At 44.2% G+C, this 12,447-nt stretch overlaps 2 protein-coding genes across 3 annotated transcripts; both read right to left on the reverse strand.

Moving 5' to 3' along the window:
• Positions 1-3,508: 3,508 nt before the first annotated feature.
• Positions 3,509-7,436, reverse strand: LOC138965464 (mucin-21-like). 2 transcript variants are annotated; one of them, XM_070337623.1, is made up of 3 exons: positions 6,099-7,436; positions 5,197-5,768; positions 3,509-5,122 (listed from the first exon to the last, which is right to left on the reverse strand). In XM_070337623.1, exons 1-3 carry the CDS (start codon positions 7,334-7,336, stop codon positions 4,806-4,808), a joined length of 2,127 nt encoding a protein of 708 aa, XP_070193724.1. In that variant the 5' UTR covers positions 7,337-7,436; the 3' UTR covers positions 3,509-4,805. The 2 variants fall into 2 exon arrangements, with proteins under 2 accessions (XP_070193724.1, XP_070193725.1); XM_070337624.1 differs by having other exon boundaries at positions 4,864-5,768.
• On the reverse strand, positions 7,417-9,313 carry LOC138965691 (uncharacterized). The gene is made up of 3 exons (XM_070337867.1): positions 8,805-9,313; positions 7,494-8,454; positions 7,417-7,426 (listed from the first exon to the last, which is right to left on the reverse strand). Exons 1-3 carry the CDS (start codon positions 9,115-9,117, stop codon positions 7,417-7,419), a joined length of 1,284 nt encoding a protein of 427 aa, XP_070193968.1. The 5' UTR covers positions 9,118-9,313.
• Between the last annotated feature and the right edge of the window lie 3,134 nt (positions 9,314-12,447).

Consider the following 12,447-nt stretch of genomic DNA (forward strand, 5'->3'; position numbering starts at 1 on the left):
CATTGCCTTTCTCTAAGGCCTTCCTCAAAGTCAGTCCAGGACTGCATACAATGCCTTTCTCATTCTCTAAGGCCTTCCTCAAAGTCAAGCAGTCCAGGACTGCATACAATGCCTTTCTCATTCTCTAAGTCCTTCCTCAAAGTCAGTCCGGGACCGCATACATTGCCTTTCTCATTCTCTAAGGCCTTCCTCAAAGTCGGTCCAGGACTGCATACAATGCCTTTCTCATTCTCTAAGGCCTTCCTCAAAGTCAGTTCAGGACTGCATACAATGCCTTTCTCATTCTCTAAGTCCTTCCTCAAAGTCAGTCCAGGACTGCATACAATGCCTTTCTCATTCTCTAAGGCCTTCCTCAAAGTCAAGCAGTCCAGGACTGCATACAATGCCTTTCTCATTCTCTAAGGCCTTCCTCAAAGTCAGTCCAGGACTGCATACAATGCCTTTCTCATTCTCTAAGGCCTTCCTCAAAGTCAGTCCAGGACTGCATACAATGCCTTTCTCATTCTCTAAGGCCTTCCTCAAAGTCAGTCCAGGACTGCATACAATGCCTTTCTCATTCTCTAAGGCCTTCCTCAAAGTCAGTCCAGGACTGCATACAATGCCTTTCTCATTCTCTAAGGCCTTCCTCAAAGTCAAGCAGTCCAGGACTGCATACAATGCCTTTCTCATTCTCTAAGGCCTTCCTCAAAGTCAAGCAGTCCAGGACTGCATACAATGCCTTTCTCATTCTCTAAGGCCTTCCTCAAAGTCAAGCAGTCCAGGACTGCATACAATGCCTTTCTCATTCTCTAAGGCCTTCCTCAAAGTCAGTCCAGGACTGCATACAATGCCTTTCTCATTCTCTAAGGCCTTCCTCAAAGTCAGTCCAGGACTGCATACAATGCCTTTCTCATTCTCTAAGGCCTTCCTCAAAGTCAAGCAGTCCAGGACTGCATACAATGCCTTTCTCATTCTCTAAGGCCTTCCTCAAAGTCAGTCCAGGACTGCATACAATGCCTTTCTCATTCTCTAAGGCCTTCCTCAAAGTCAGTCCAGGACTGCATACAATGCCTTTCTCATTCTCTAAGGCCTTCCTCAAAGTCAAGCAGTCCAGGACTGCATACAATGCCTTTCTCATTCTCTAAGGCCTTCCTCAAAGTCAGTCCAGGACTGCATACAATGCCTTTCTCATTCTCTAAGGCCTTCCTCAAAGTCAAGCAGTCCAGGACTGCATACAATGCCTTTCTCATTCTCTAAGGCCTTCCTCAAAGTCAGTCCAGGACTGCATACAATGCCTTTCTCATTCTCTAAGGCCTTCCTCAAAGTCAAGTAGTCCAGGACTGCATACAATGCCTTTCTCATTCTCTAAGGCCTTCCTCAAAGTCAGTCCAGGACTGCATACAATGCCTTTCTCATTCTCTAAGGCCTTCCTCAAAGTCAGTCCAGGACTGCATACAATGCCTTTCTCATTCTCTAAGGCCTTCCTCAAAGTCAGTCCAGGACTGCATACAATGCCTTTCTCATTCTCTAAGGCCTTCCTCAAAGTCAGTCCAGGACTGCATACAATGCCTTTCTCATTCTCTAAGGCCTTCCTCAAAGTCAAGCAGTCCAGGACTGCATACAATGCCTTTCTCATTCTCTAAGGCCTTCCTCAAAGTCAAGCAGTCCAGGACCGCATACAATGCCTTTCTCATTCTCTAAGGCCTTCCTCAAAGTCAAGCAGTCCAGGACTGCATACAATGCCTTTCTCATTCTCTAAGGACTTCCTCAAAGTCAGGCAGTCCAGGACTGCATACAATGCCTTTCTCATTCTCTAAGGCCTTCCTCAAAGTCAAGCAGTCCAGGACTGCATACAATGCCTTTCTCATTCTCTAAGGCCTTCCTCAAAGTCAAGCAGTCCAGGACTGCATACAATGCCTTTCTCATTCTCTAAGGCCTTCCTTAAAGTCAAGCAGTCCAGGACTGCATACAATGCCTTTCTCATTCTCTAAGGCCTTCCTTAAAGTCAAGCAGTCCAGGACTGCATACAATGCCTTTCTCATTCTCTAAGGCCTTCCTTAAAGTCAAGCAGTCCAGGACTGCATACAATGCCTTTCTCATTCTCTAAGGCCTTCCTTAAAGTCAAGCAGTCCAGGACTGCATACAATGCCTTTCTCATTCTCTAAGGCCTTCCTTAAAGTCAAGCAGTCCAGGACTGCATACAATGCCTTTCTCATTCTCTAAGGCCTTCCTCAAAGTCAAGCAGTCCAGGACTGCATACAATGCCTTTCTCATTCTCTAAGGCCTTCCTCAAAGTCAAGCAGTCCAGGACTGCATACAATGCCTTTCTCATTCTCTAAGGCCTTCCTTAAAGTCAAGCAGTCCAGGACTGCATACAATGCCTTTCTCATTCTCTAAGGCCTTCCTTAAAGTCAAGCAGTCCAGGACTGCATACAATGCCTTTCTCATTCTCTAAGGCCTTCCTTAAAGTCAAGCAGTCCAGGACTGCATACAATGCCTTTCTCATTCTCTAAGGCCTTCCTTAAAGTCAGTCCAGGACTGCATACAATGCCTTTCTCATTCTCTAAGGCCTTCCTCAAAGTCAAGCAGTCCAGGACTGCATACAATGCCTTTCTCATTCTCTAAGGCCTTCCTCAAAGTCAAGCAGTCCAGGACTGCATAAAATGCCTTTCTCATTCTCTAAGGCCTTCCTTAAAGTCAAGCAGTCCAGGACTGCATACAATGCCTTTCTCATTCTCTAAGGCCTTCCTTAAAGTCAAGCAGTCCAGGACTGCATACAATGCCTTTCTCATTCTCTAAGGCCTTCCTCAAAGTCAGTCCAGGACTGCATACAATGCCTTTCTCATTCTCTAAGGCCTTCCTCAAAGTCAAGCAGTCCAGGACTGCATACAATGCCTTTCTCATTCTCAAAGGCCTTCCTCAAAGTCAAGCAGTCCAGGACTGCATACAATGCCTTTCTCATTCTCTAAGGCCTTCCTCAAAGTCAAGCAGTCCAGGACTGCATACAATGCCTTTCTCATTCTCTAAGGCCTTCCTCAAAGTCAAGCAGTCCAGGACTGCATACAATGCCTTTCTCATTCTCTAAGGCCTTCCTTAAAGTCAGTCCAGGACTGCATACAATGCCTTTCTCATTCTCTAAGGCCTTCCTCAAAGTCAAGCAGTCCAGGACTGCATACAATGCCTTTCTCATTCTCTAAGGCCTTCCTTAAAGTCAAGCAGTCCAGGACTGCATACAATGCCTTTCTCATTCTCTAAGGCCTTCCTCAAAGTCAAGCAGTCCAGGACTGCATACAATGCCTTTCTCATTCTCTAAGGCCTTCCTCAAAGTCAAGCAGTCCAGGACTGCATACAATGCCTTTCTCATTCTCTAAGGCCTTCCTCAAAGTCAGTCCAGGACTGCATACAATGCCTTTCTCATTCTCTAAGGCCTTCCTCAAAGTCAAGCAGTCCAGGACTGCATACAATGCCTTTCTCATTCTCTAAGGCCTTCCTTAAAGTCAAGCAGTCCAGGACTGCATACAATGCCTTTCTCATTCTCTAAGGCCTTCCTCAAAGTCAAGCAGTCCAGGACTGCATACAATGCCTTTCTCATTCTCTAAGGCCTTCCTCAAAGTCAAGCAGTCCAGGACTGCATACAATGCCTTTCTCATTCTCTAAGGCCTTCCTCAAAGTCCCGAAGTTGACTTGGCAAAGTCTTGTTACCCACAATTCAGCGCCAAAGCTTCATGCAGCAAACTTCGCAAAGTAGACTTCGCCCAATTCATATCAAGCTTAACAACTTAGAGGCATTGCACCAGCCAGTATCAAACATCAGCCCGACGAACTATAGACTTCAAACGATGGTATACAACTTAGTAGTATTGCCAGTTTTAAACAGTCAGGGGCGTCATGTCAAAAGACGGATTCATAGACAAGGATATCGCTCCCAGGATCTACAATCAAGGCGAGCCAGGTGCCCTGGGCTGACGTGCAAGAGGAAGTTACCACTCAAACGGTAGCCACCAGCAGTGTTGGATTGGTTGAAGCTGAGATGTGTTGTGATTTCAACGAATAAAATCCCACGGTTTGTTCTCTCCCGTTTGGGTGGCACCTACTTTCGATTCGTGCCCCTCAGCCTCGGAGGCTGTTCAACCTACCCAGCAATACAGAGGCCCTGCTGCACTAAAAGAGCTATAATGACAATTCAAAACATGCAGGGAGCAGCGTGTCAAACGATGGACCAATTTGTCAGGACATCGCTACCAGAATCAGCACGGCTTCGCCAGAGCTAAGGCGTCTGCTCAACCTCCACAGCATCCATCTTTCAACAAAACTTAAATTCAACGGTACCGAGGTGTTGTCTTGTCATCTTTATGGACGCAAACACTTGGTGGCATTTTAAAAACGTTCATTCTAGGGTGACTCAAACCTTAATAATGTTAATGATGTTTAAATGCTCATGTGATTAACCATAGTAATATATAGTAATGTACTTATGTTCCATTTTTCTTTATGATCGTGTGATTTTGCTTTATGATCATGTTAGAAATGCGATGTGGTGCCAAAAGAAAAATGTAAAATGAAAATGGACATTACATTTTTCTTATCTTATCTTTATCTTATAGAACGAATTGGTTAAAAAAAAAATTAAAATTCAACATACTTTAATAGAATTCCACAAATAATGTACAATCTGAATGGACAGGAAACTGATAGTTACCAAAGGTAACTATTCACCTGCCATCAACCAAAAACAAACACACACCTTTTTTTCTCCAAGGTCAAGACTGGTGAGCATCAGAAGCAGAATGTGAGCTCACCAACAAGCAAAGACCGACGAGGAAAACTCACCCAGAGAAAGCAAAAGGAAAGGACGTTGGACACTTAAAGATCAAGTCACCCACAGAATGGACAACTGGGAGCTGACGAGAATCTGAGCCAAGTCCGATCAGCGAGTCAGAGATAGGATTGACCTCAACAGTGGACTGACCGTGCGTGGGGCCAGGGACCTTAGCTGTGGTGGGAGAGGACACATCAGTTGAGACTGTTACACTGAACTGACAAGCATCTGCCATTCCCTCCAATGTCTGTGTTGCTGGCGGCACTCCACCGCCATTCTCGATAGCGTGGGGCTCTTCAGCACTGGAAAAGGTACCACCTGTACCTTCCTCTGCTCCACTCCACCGCCATTCTCGATAGCGTGGGGCTCTTCAGCACTGGAAAAGGTACCCCCTGTACCTTCCTCTACTCCACTAACACCGCCTTCAAGGGGAATTTCGCCATCAGACTCAGAGTCCTCAGGACTCCAGTCCCAGGCACCGGTCACCTTATTACCGATTCCTTTTGGCCAAACAACTTTTTTCTCTTCTGTGCCTTCTGCAAGGAAATGAATCTGACCCTTACTGATACTCATGCAGAATATCTTACTTTCTGACCTCACCACAAGACCATCTGCTCGTGGCACATTGGCCTTACTACCTGCCTTCTGAGATGTGCCAAAGGCTGACACATTGGCCTTACTACCTGCCTTCTGAGATGTGCCAAAGGCTGACACATTGGCCTTACTACCTGCCTTCTGAGATGTGCCAAAGGCTGACACATTGGCCTTACTACCTGCCTTCTGAGATGTGCCAAAGGCTGACACATCTGCACCAGCATTTTTCAGTTTAATTTTTGCAAAAACTGAGTTATCAGCCCCAGCATTTTCCTTTTGAGATGTCGTAAATACTGACATATCTTCGTCAGTATGTACTACTCTGGTAGATGTGGGTGAAGGTGACATATCTGCCCCGGTCTTTTCTTTCTGAGACCTGACAGACATAGGTACAGCTGTTCCCTGAGACCTGACAGACATAGGTACAGCTGTTCCCCGAGACCTGACAGACATAGGTACAGCTGTTCCCTGAGACCTGACAGACATAGGTACAGCTGTTCCCTGAGACCTGACAGACATAGGTACAGCTGTTCCCTGAGACCTGACAGACATAGGTACAGCTGTTCCCCGAGACCTGACAGACATAGGTACAGCTGTTCCCTGAGACCTGACAGACATAGGTACAGCTGTTCCCTGAGACCTGACAGACATAGGTACAGCTGTTCCCTGAGACCTGACAGACATAGGTACAGCTGTTCCCTGAGACCTGACAGACATAGGTACAGCTGTTCCCTGAGACCTGACAGACATAGGTACAGCTGTTCCAGTGCTTTCGTTCTGAGATGTGACAAATTCGGACAAATCTACTGCAGAAGGGTTTTTCTGCGACGAAATGTAACCGACTTTCACACCAAACTTAGAACCCTGAAGATTTTGTGAGTATGAGTCAATGCACAAAGGCTGACCAGTATCACTAGTGGACACAGCCGACCCCTCATCACCTGCAAGACAAATATCATCAACTGACTCACGGCCACCTCCAGGATCAGTGTCAATAGCTGAAATAGCTGCCTGAGTGCCGTCAGTTTGCCCTGTATCAGAACCTTTCATACTTGTGTCACCAGCTGACACATCTGAATCGCAATCCACATCATGTCCAAGATGTGTCCCGCCAGCCGACACAACTCGTGCCTTCTCTCCTTCTTCCTGTCTGTTATTAGCTGGCATGCTTGAATCAATGCCCTCACGTCCAGAATCTGTTTCAGCATCAAAGCCTACAAGACGTGTCAAACCTGTGTTGGCACATGGAAGACTGCCATCAGTCTGACCAGTGTCAGCTAGTGACACACATGACTCATTGCCACCTTTCGGGTGTGTGTCTTTGGCACACCCACCTGAATCAGTGCCATCTGCCTGAACTCTGTCAGCAACTGACACACCTGGAGAAACAACACCGGCCTGACCTGTACCAGCAGGTGACATGCCTGATTTTACATCAGGTGCCCGACCTGTACTGGCTGTATCAGCAGCTGACAAAACTGGCTGATTTTCAGGTACCCGAGCTGTATTAGCAGGTGACATGTCTGACTGAACTTCATGTGCCTGGCCTGTATCAGCCGGTGACATACCTGATTTAACGTCAGGTGCCCGACCTGCATTGGCTGTATCATGAGCTGTCAAGGCTGACTGATTTTCATGTGCCCGACCGGTATCAGCAGGTGACACGCCTGACTGAATTCCATACGCCTGACCTGTACCAGCAGCTGACAAAGCTGACCCAGTACTATCTTCTTCGCTTGTGCCAACAGCTAATACACCTGACAAGCTGCCATCAGTGCATTCTGTATCAGTCACTGAGACAGGTGACTGAATGCCGTTGACATAATCTGTGTAATGTGCTGACAGACCAATACGAAAATCACCCTTCTGGTTTGTTGCCGACACTCCTGGACCAAAACCATGTTGCTTACTTGTGGGTACATTTTCTGCATGAGGGACCTTCATTCCTTGATTATCGGTTTCATCAGAACTTTTTTCAAAAGCAGATTTGGAAAATTGATCTGAGATTTTGTCAAGACCTGACACTAACCCTCCCTCATCAATATCAGAAACATCAAACTCAACGACATGATCATTCGGGTCATACACATCAAAGCCATACCCAAAACTGTCATCCATCCATTCACATTCAGAGTCGGAGTCAAAGTCAGTGTCTGAATGGGGATTAGACAGTCCATATGGATCTGTGTCATCAGCAGTTGTCCAATGGCTGGGATCTCTCAGGCGAACTTTGTTCATTCCGCTGGTCTGAAAGCTTGCAGGTAGGGTTAACAGAGGACCATGCTCCTTGGCTGCTTTAGTTCCCAACCTCATAGATGACTTGACGTCAGGCATGAAAATCTCTTCTCCATCGTCTGCTTCAACCAAAGATTCTGATTCCATATCTGATTTCTGTTGGCTTCCTTTAGTGTCAAACTTTTCTGATGTGTCAGATATGAAACAATCCTCTTCTTCGTCTGCTTCCGCTGAGGTAATAGGATCTACGTTGGCTTCTCCTTCCCAGTCTGCTTTCTGTCCAGATGCTGGCTCAGATAGTGTGCAGGCATCATTGCGACGTCGTTTGTCATTAGGCTCTGACGTCAACGCTGGCTGAAAATGACTCGTGATGAAGGAACCAAGCACTGAGTGAGTCTGCTTGCTTCTTGATCGTGGCTGGTCTTGCGGTTCTGGTGTCAAAGGACCTGTGAAGGATTTCGCCTGCATCTGTCCTGACAGTTCTCTCTCTGGTCGCTGCTCCTGAGCCACCGTTGTCAACTGAGCTGGTGACATGTGAAACGGCAGCATACTTTCATCAGCGTTGTGGTTTTTTGACTTGGCAAAAAGGAAAGCTGGAGACTTGCGTGATGTCTCTTGCTGTGTATCCGTAGCGTACTTTGGGACTAGCGGCAATGATGCTGGCAGCCTCTGTACTGGCTGAAAGCCAAGGCAGTTGTGGCACAGACCTGTGGGAACTGGTGCTAGTAGTGAAGGATGAGAAGGATATTGGTAGAGTGGCTTAGGGATGCCAAACTGTGAAACTCCAGCTGGAGGTTCCCTCCTGATATCCATCTTGTTACTCCCATCTGAAACAAATACATGTAATGTAATAGTCACCAAGCTATTTACAAGTTCATCCTACTTCTTTCCTTTTCTCAAAAATGTGTTGTTTGTTTGTTTCTTTCTTTCATTCATTCATTCAATTCATCACTCATTCATTTATTTTGTATTCATTTATTTTTTGAAAGAAAGATTGGAGGCAATGTCAGGGCTCGATATAGGGAGAGTGTCCTTGGCTGCTCCTCCCTCTCATACACTAAGTCCATCCTTGTGTGTATATAAGTAGGCAAATTGCAACTCCCTGTTCAATAATTATGTTCACATAAGCTTTAAAGGGAAGAGAGCAGTGTAGAAAATATTTTAAACAGTTACTTACCACCACATATCTGTAGGTTTTCTATCGTTGTTCCTTCAAATCTGAAGTTGTTTTGATTCATCTTGTCCCTTTCCTCAATTCTGGTCAGTGTTGCTTCCACTCTTTTTAAAAGTTTGTCCTGTTTCTCCTGTCGTGAGAACATCCTGGAAACAAACCATAGCACCATCGAAATGATAGGAAACAATCTGTAGTCACTTATAAGAGAGGTGTCCTCAGAAGTCTTCCTCTTCTTCCAAGGAAGCCTTGTGCTGGATCTCCCTTCAGGCTCCTGCTTGAACCTGGTTCTCTTGCGCTTCTTGTCATTTTTCATCATGGTGCTAACTCTGCAACAAAATAAGACAAGGTTCAAGGTTACAATTATCACCTGATAAATGGCTGTAAATGTAAAACTCACTTGTAAAAAAAAAAAAAAACCTGAGTGGACACAGCGAAAAAAAGAGAGTTAAGATTACATTTTATGAGACAGCATTTTGCTAGAAACTGTTGGCAGGTTAAAGTCTGGCTGAGGACTATAGATGGGGGTCATTTTTACATTTAGTCAAGTTTCGGGAAACGAGACGAGGGTGGTGGTATATGTGTGTATGTCTGTGTGTGTGTGTGTAGAGCAATTCAGAAAAAACAACCACTGGACCGATCTTCAGGAAACTTCACATGAGAGTTCCTGAGAATGATATTCCCACATCTTTTTGTCATTTTTTGGATAAATGTCTTTGATGAAGTTATAACAGCTTTTTGTAAAAGTTGAGACGGCACTGTCACGCCCTCTTTTTTTGATAAAATTGATTGAAAATTTGGTCACGCAATATGGGTTTGCATTACAGCGTGGAAGGTTGATAATTATTTAATGAGTTTGGTCATTAAAAATCACAACATTCTAATAAAGATTAAAAGTTTAGAAATCGATCCACAAATGATTTCATCTTATTTTTTATCATTGCCTGCTTCCAAAAAAACACATATGTTATGTTTGGATTAAAAACGAGCTCAGAAAGTTAAACAGAATACAGAAAAGCGCGCTTTCCTGATAACTGCAAATGCTACTGCTCTATACTAGCTTGTCAATTTCATTGCATTTTTGACGTGAAAAGCGTAAGCGATTTCCTTGCCGCAGGGATTGACGAAGCTGTATTGTCTTAGTGAAAAAAAGCAGTGCGTTCAGTTTCGTGAGTTTGAATGATTGACTTTAAGGCACAGTAAGCCTCCCGTAAACCATCACAGAGCTCCCCGAGCGTCTACATACAGTACAAGCATACTTCCATTTAAACGCTCACCGAACGGGAACATCCTGGCTGCTTTCTGTCGAGCGTGAGAAATTTTCAAAGAATTTATTTTCGAGGACTTGGCCCTTTACAACAATGGCGCCTCGTTTTGGTGCTGGACGGCTGTTATGAATATCCCGGAAATCACGCCCGGACAGTAAGCCTCCCGTAAACCATCACAGATACTGTCAGGCTTTTACACACAGTACAAACACCCTTCCATTTGAACGCTCACCAAACGGGAACATCCTAGGTGCCCTACATATAGAGCGAGCAATTTTTAAAGAATTAATTTTGCAGATTGTCTCGAACACTTTTTGGACCCATCCTGAACTCAGGTCAAACATGAGTTACTTCCCTTAAACTGGCGATAGCCGTGGATCGATGATTATCAGAATGTTTTTGGACCGTGGTGCGTTTTTGCACTGGACCTAACTTTTAAAATCTAAATAATAAATTGACAGCTTGTTACACAAACATTCTTTAATCATATAAGAATTCTTTTTTCATCAAGACAAGATCAGTGCAATTCGAAGTTGTGAAAGTTTGAAAAAAGAAAAGCCCGGAAGCAGGGTCACGCAAGGGTCGTAGCAGACGACGGTTTAAGCGGCATATCGCCGTTCCTCTCAACAGTCAAAAGCCATCGCTAGAGTTCTTGTGAACCACAGCCGTTTGTTTCGTGCATAAAAACGTGCTATTGTAGATAAGCTCACATCGAGTCGCATTCAAATGACTAACTGACGACTACATTGTGAAAGAGGGATACTGGATCACACGGGTTCACGATGGCTCAGGGGTAAGATAAACCACGCAAAAATAAATTCTTTGAAAATTGTTCGCTCTTTACGGAGGGCACCTAGGATGTTCTCAATCGGTGAGTGTTTAAATGAAAGGGTGTTTGTACTGTGCCTGACCGTATCTGTGATGGTTTACGGGAGGCTTACTGTGCCTTTAATGTAGTAATTTCGCCTTACGCGACATGTTTCTCTTCTTATCCTTCGTGTATGTATTCATTTTTCCAAGCCCTGAGACTTTCACTGTAAAATTGGGTTTGTTAACGTGCTCATGCGTGCATAGAGGAGATCGAGTCTGCACAAAGTTAACTCCCTAGCTGAACATGGCAGTCCAGCCCGCACAGTATTGCATTGTATTGAATAATAGTGTAGTGTGGTGAAGTAGTGTGTGTGTGTGGGTGCCTGCTTGTGTGAATGCATACATGTACGTGTACGTACTTGTATACGTTTGCGTGTCTGTGTGCGTACTGCGTGCGTGTGTCAGTGTGCATGCATGTGTTTGTGTTCTTGCATATGTGTGTGTCAGTGTGTATGTGTTTGTGTTCTTGCATATGTGTGTGTCTGTCCGTGTGCATCTGCATGTTTGTACGTTTCTGTGTTTGACCATGTAACAGGCATGGGAATTAAAAATTGTAAAAAAGGCTGAAAATTTGTAAGTAATAACAAAGTTGACGGCGCGAAGCACCTAGCCTTACTAGGGGGGTCCGGGGGCATGCCCCCCCCCCCCCCCCCGGAATTTTGTTCTCTCCAAAGAACCAAAATGATGCAATTTGGTGTCATCTCAGCTCCAAGTTTGCCATTTAATTCAGTTTTTAGAACCATTTTTGCCTCCCCCATTTTTTTTCGACGGAAACTTCTGCTTTTTCGGCGGAACAAAAAAAAAATTCGGCAGAAATTTGCCTTTCGGCGGACAATTCCCATGCCTGATGTAAGCAGAAACTATTCAGCACATTTCCTCATCTCCAAGATGCTTCTAAATTTCTTGGTTTCAATGAATTAAAGGATATGCTGAGTTTTGATCGTGATACGATATGTACTTGTGGTCTTGTTAATTAATTTCATTGTTAATCGTGATACGATATGTACTTGTGGTCTTGTTAATTAATTTCATTGTTAATCGTGATACGATATGTACTTGTGGTCTTGTTAATTAATTTCATTGTTAATCGTGATACGATATGTACTTGTGGTCTTGTTAATTTCATTGTTGATCGTGATACGATATGTACTTGTGGTCTTGTTAATTAATTTCATTGTTAATCGTGATACGATATGTACTTGTGGTCTTGTTAATTTCATTGTTGATCGTGATACGATATGTACTTGTGGTCTTGTTAATTAATTTAATTGTTAATCGTGATACGATATGTACTTGTGGTCTTGTTAATTTCATTGTTGATCGTGATACGATATGTACTTGTGGTCTTGTTAATTTCATTGTTGATCGTGATACGATATGTACTTGTGGTCTTGTTCATTTCATTGTTAATCGTGATACGATATGTACTTGTGGTCTTGTTAATTAATTTCATTGTTAATCGTGATACGATATGTACTTGTGGTCTTGTTAATTTCATTGTTGATCGTGAT

This window comes from Littorina saxatilis, linkage group LG4, assembly GCF_037325665.1.
Source record: "Littorina saxatilis isolate snail1 linkage group LG4, US_GU_Lsax_2.0, whole genome shotgun sequence".
NCBI classification, from domain to species: Eukaryota; Metazoa; Mollusca; class Gastropoda; order Littorinimorpha; family Littorinidae; genus Littorina; species Littorina saxatilis.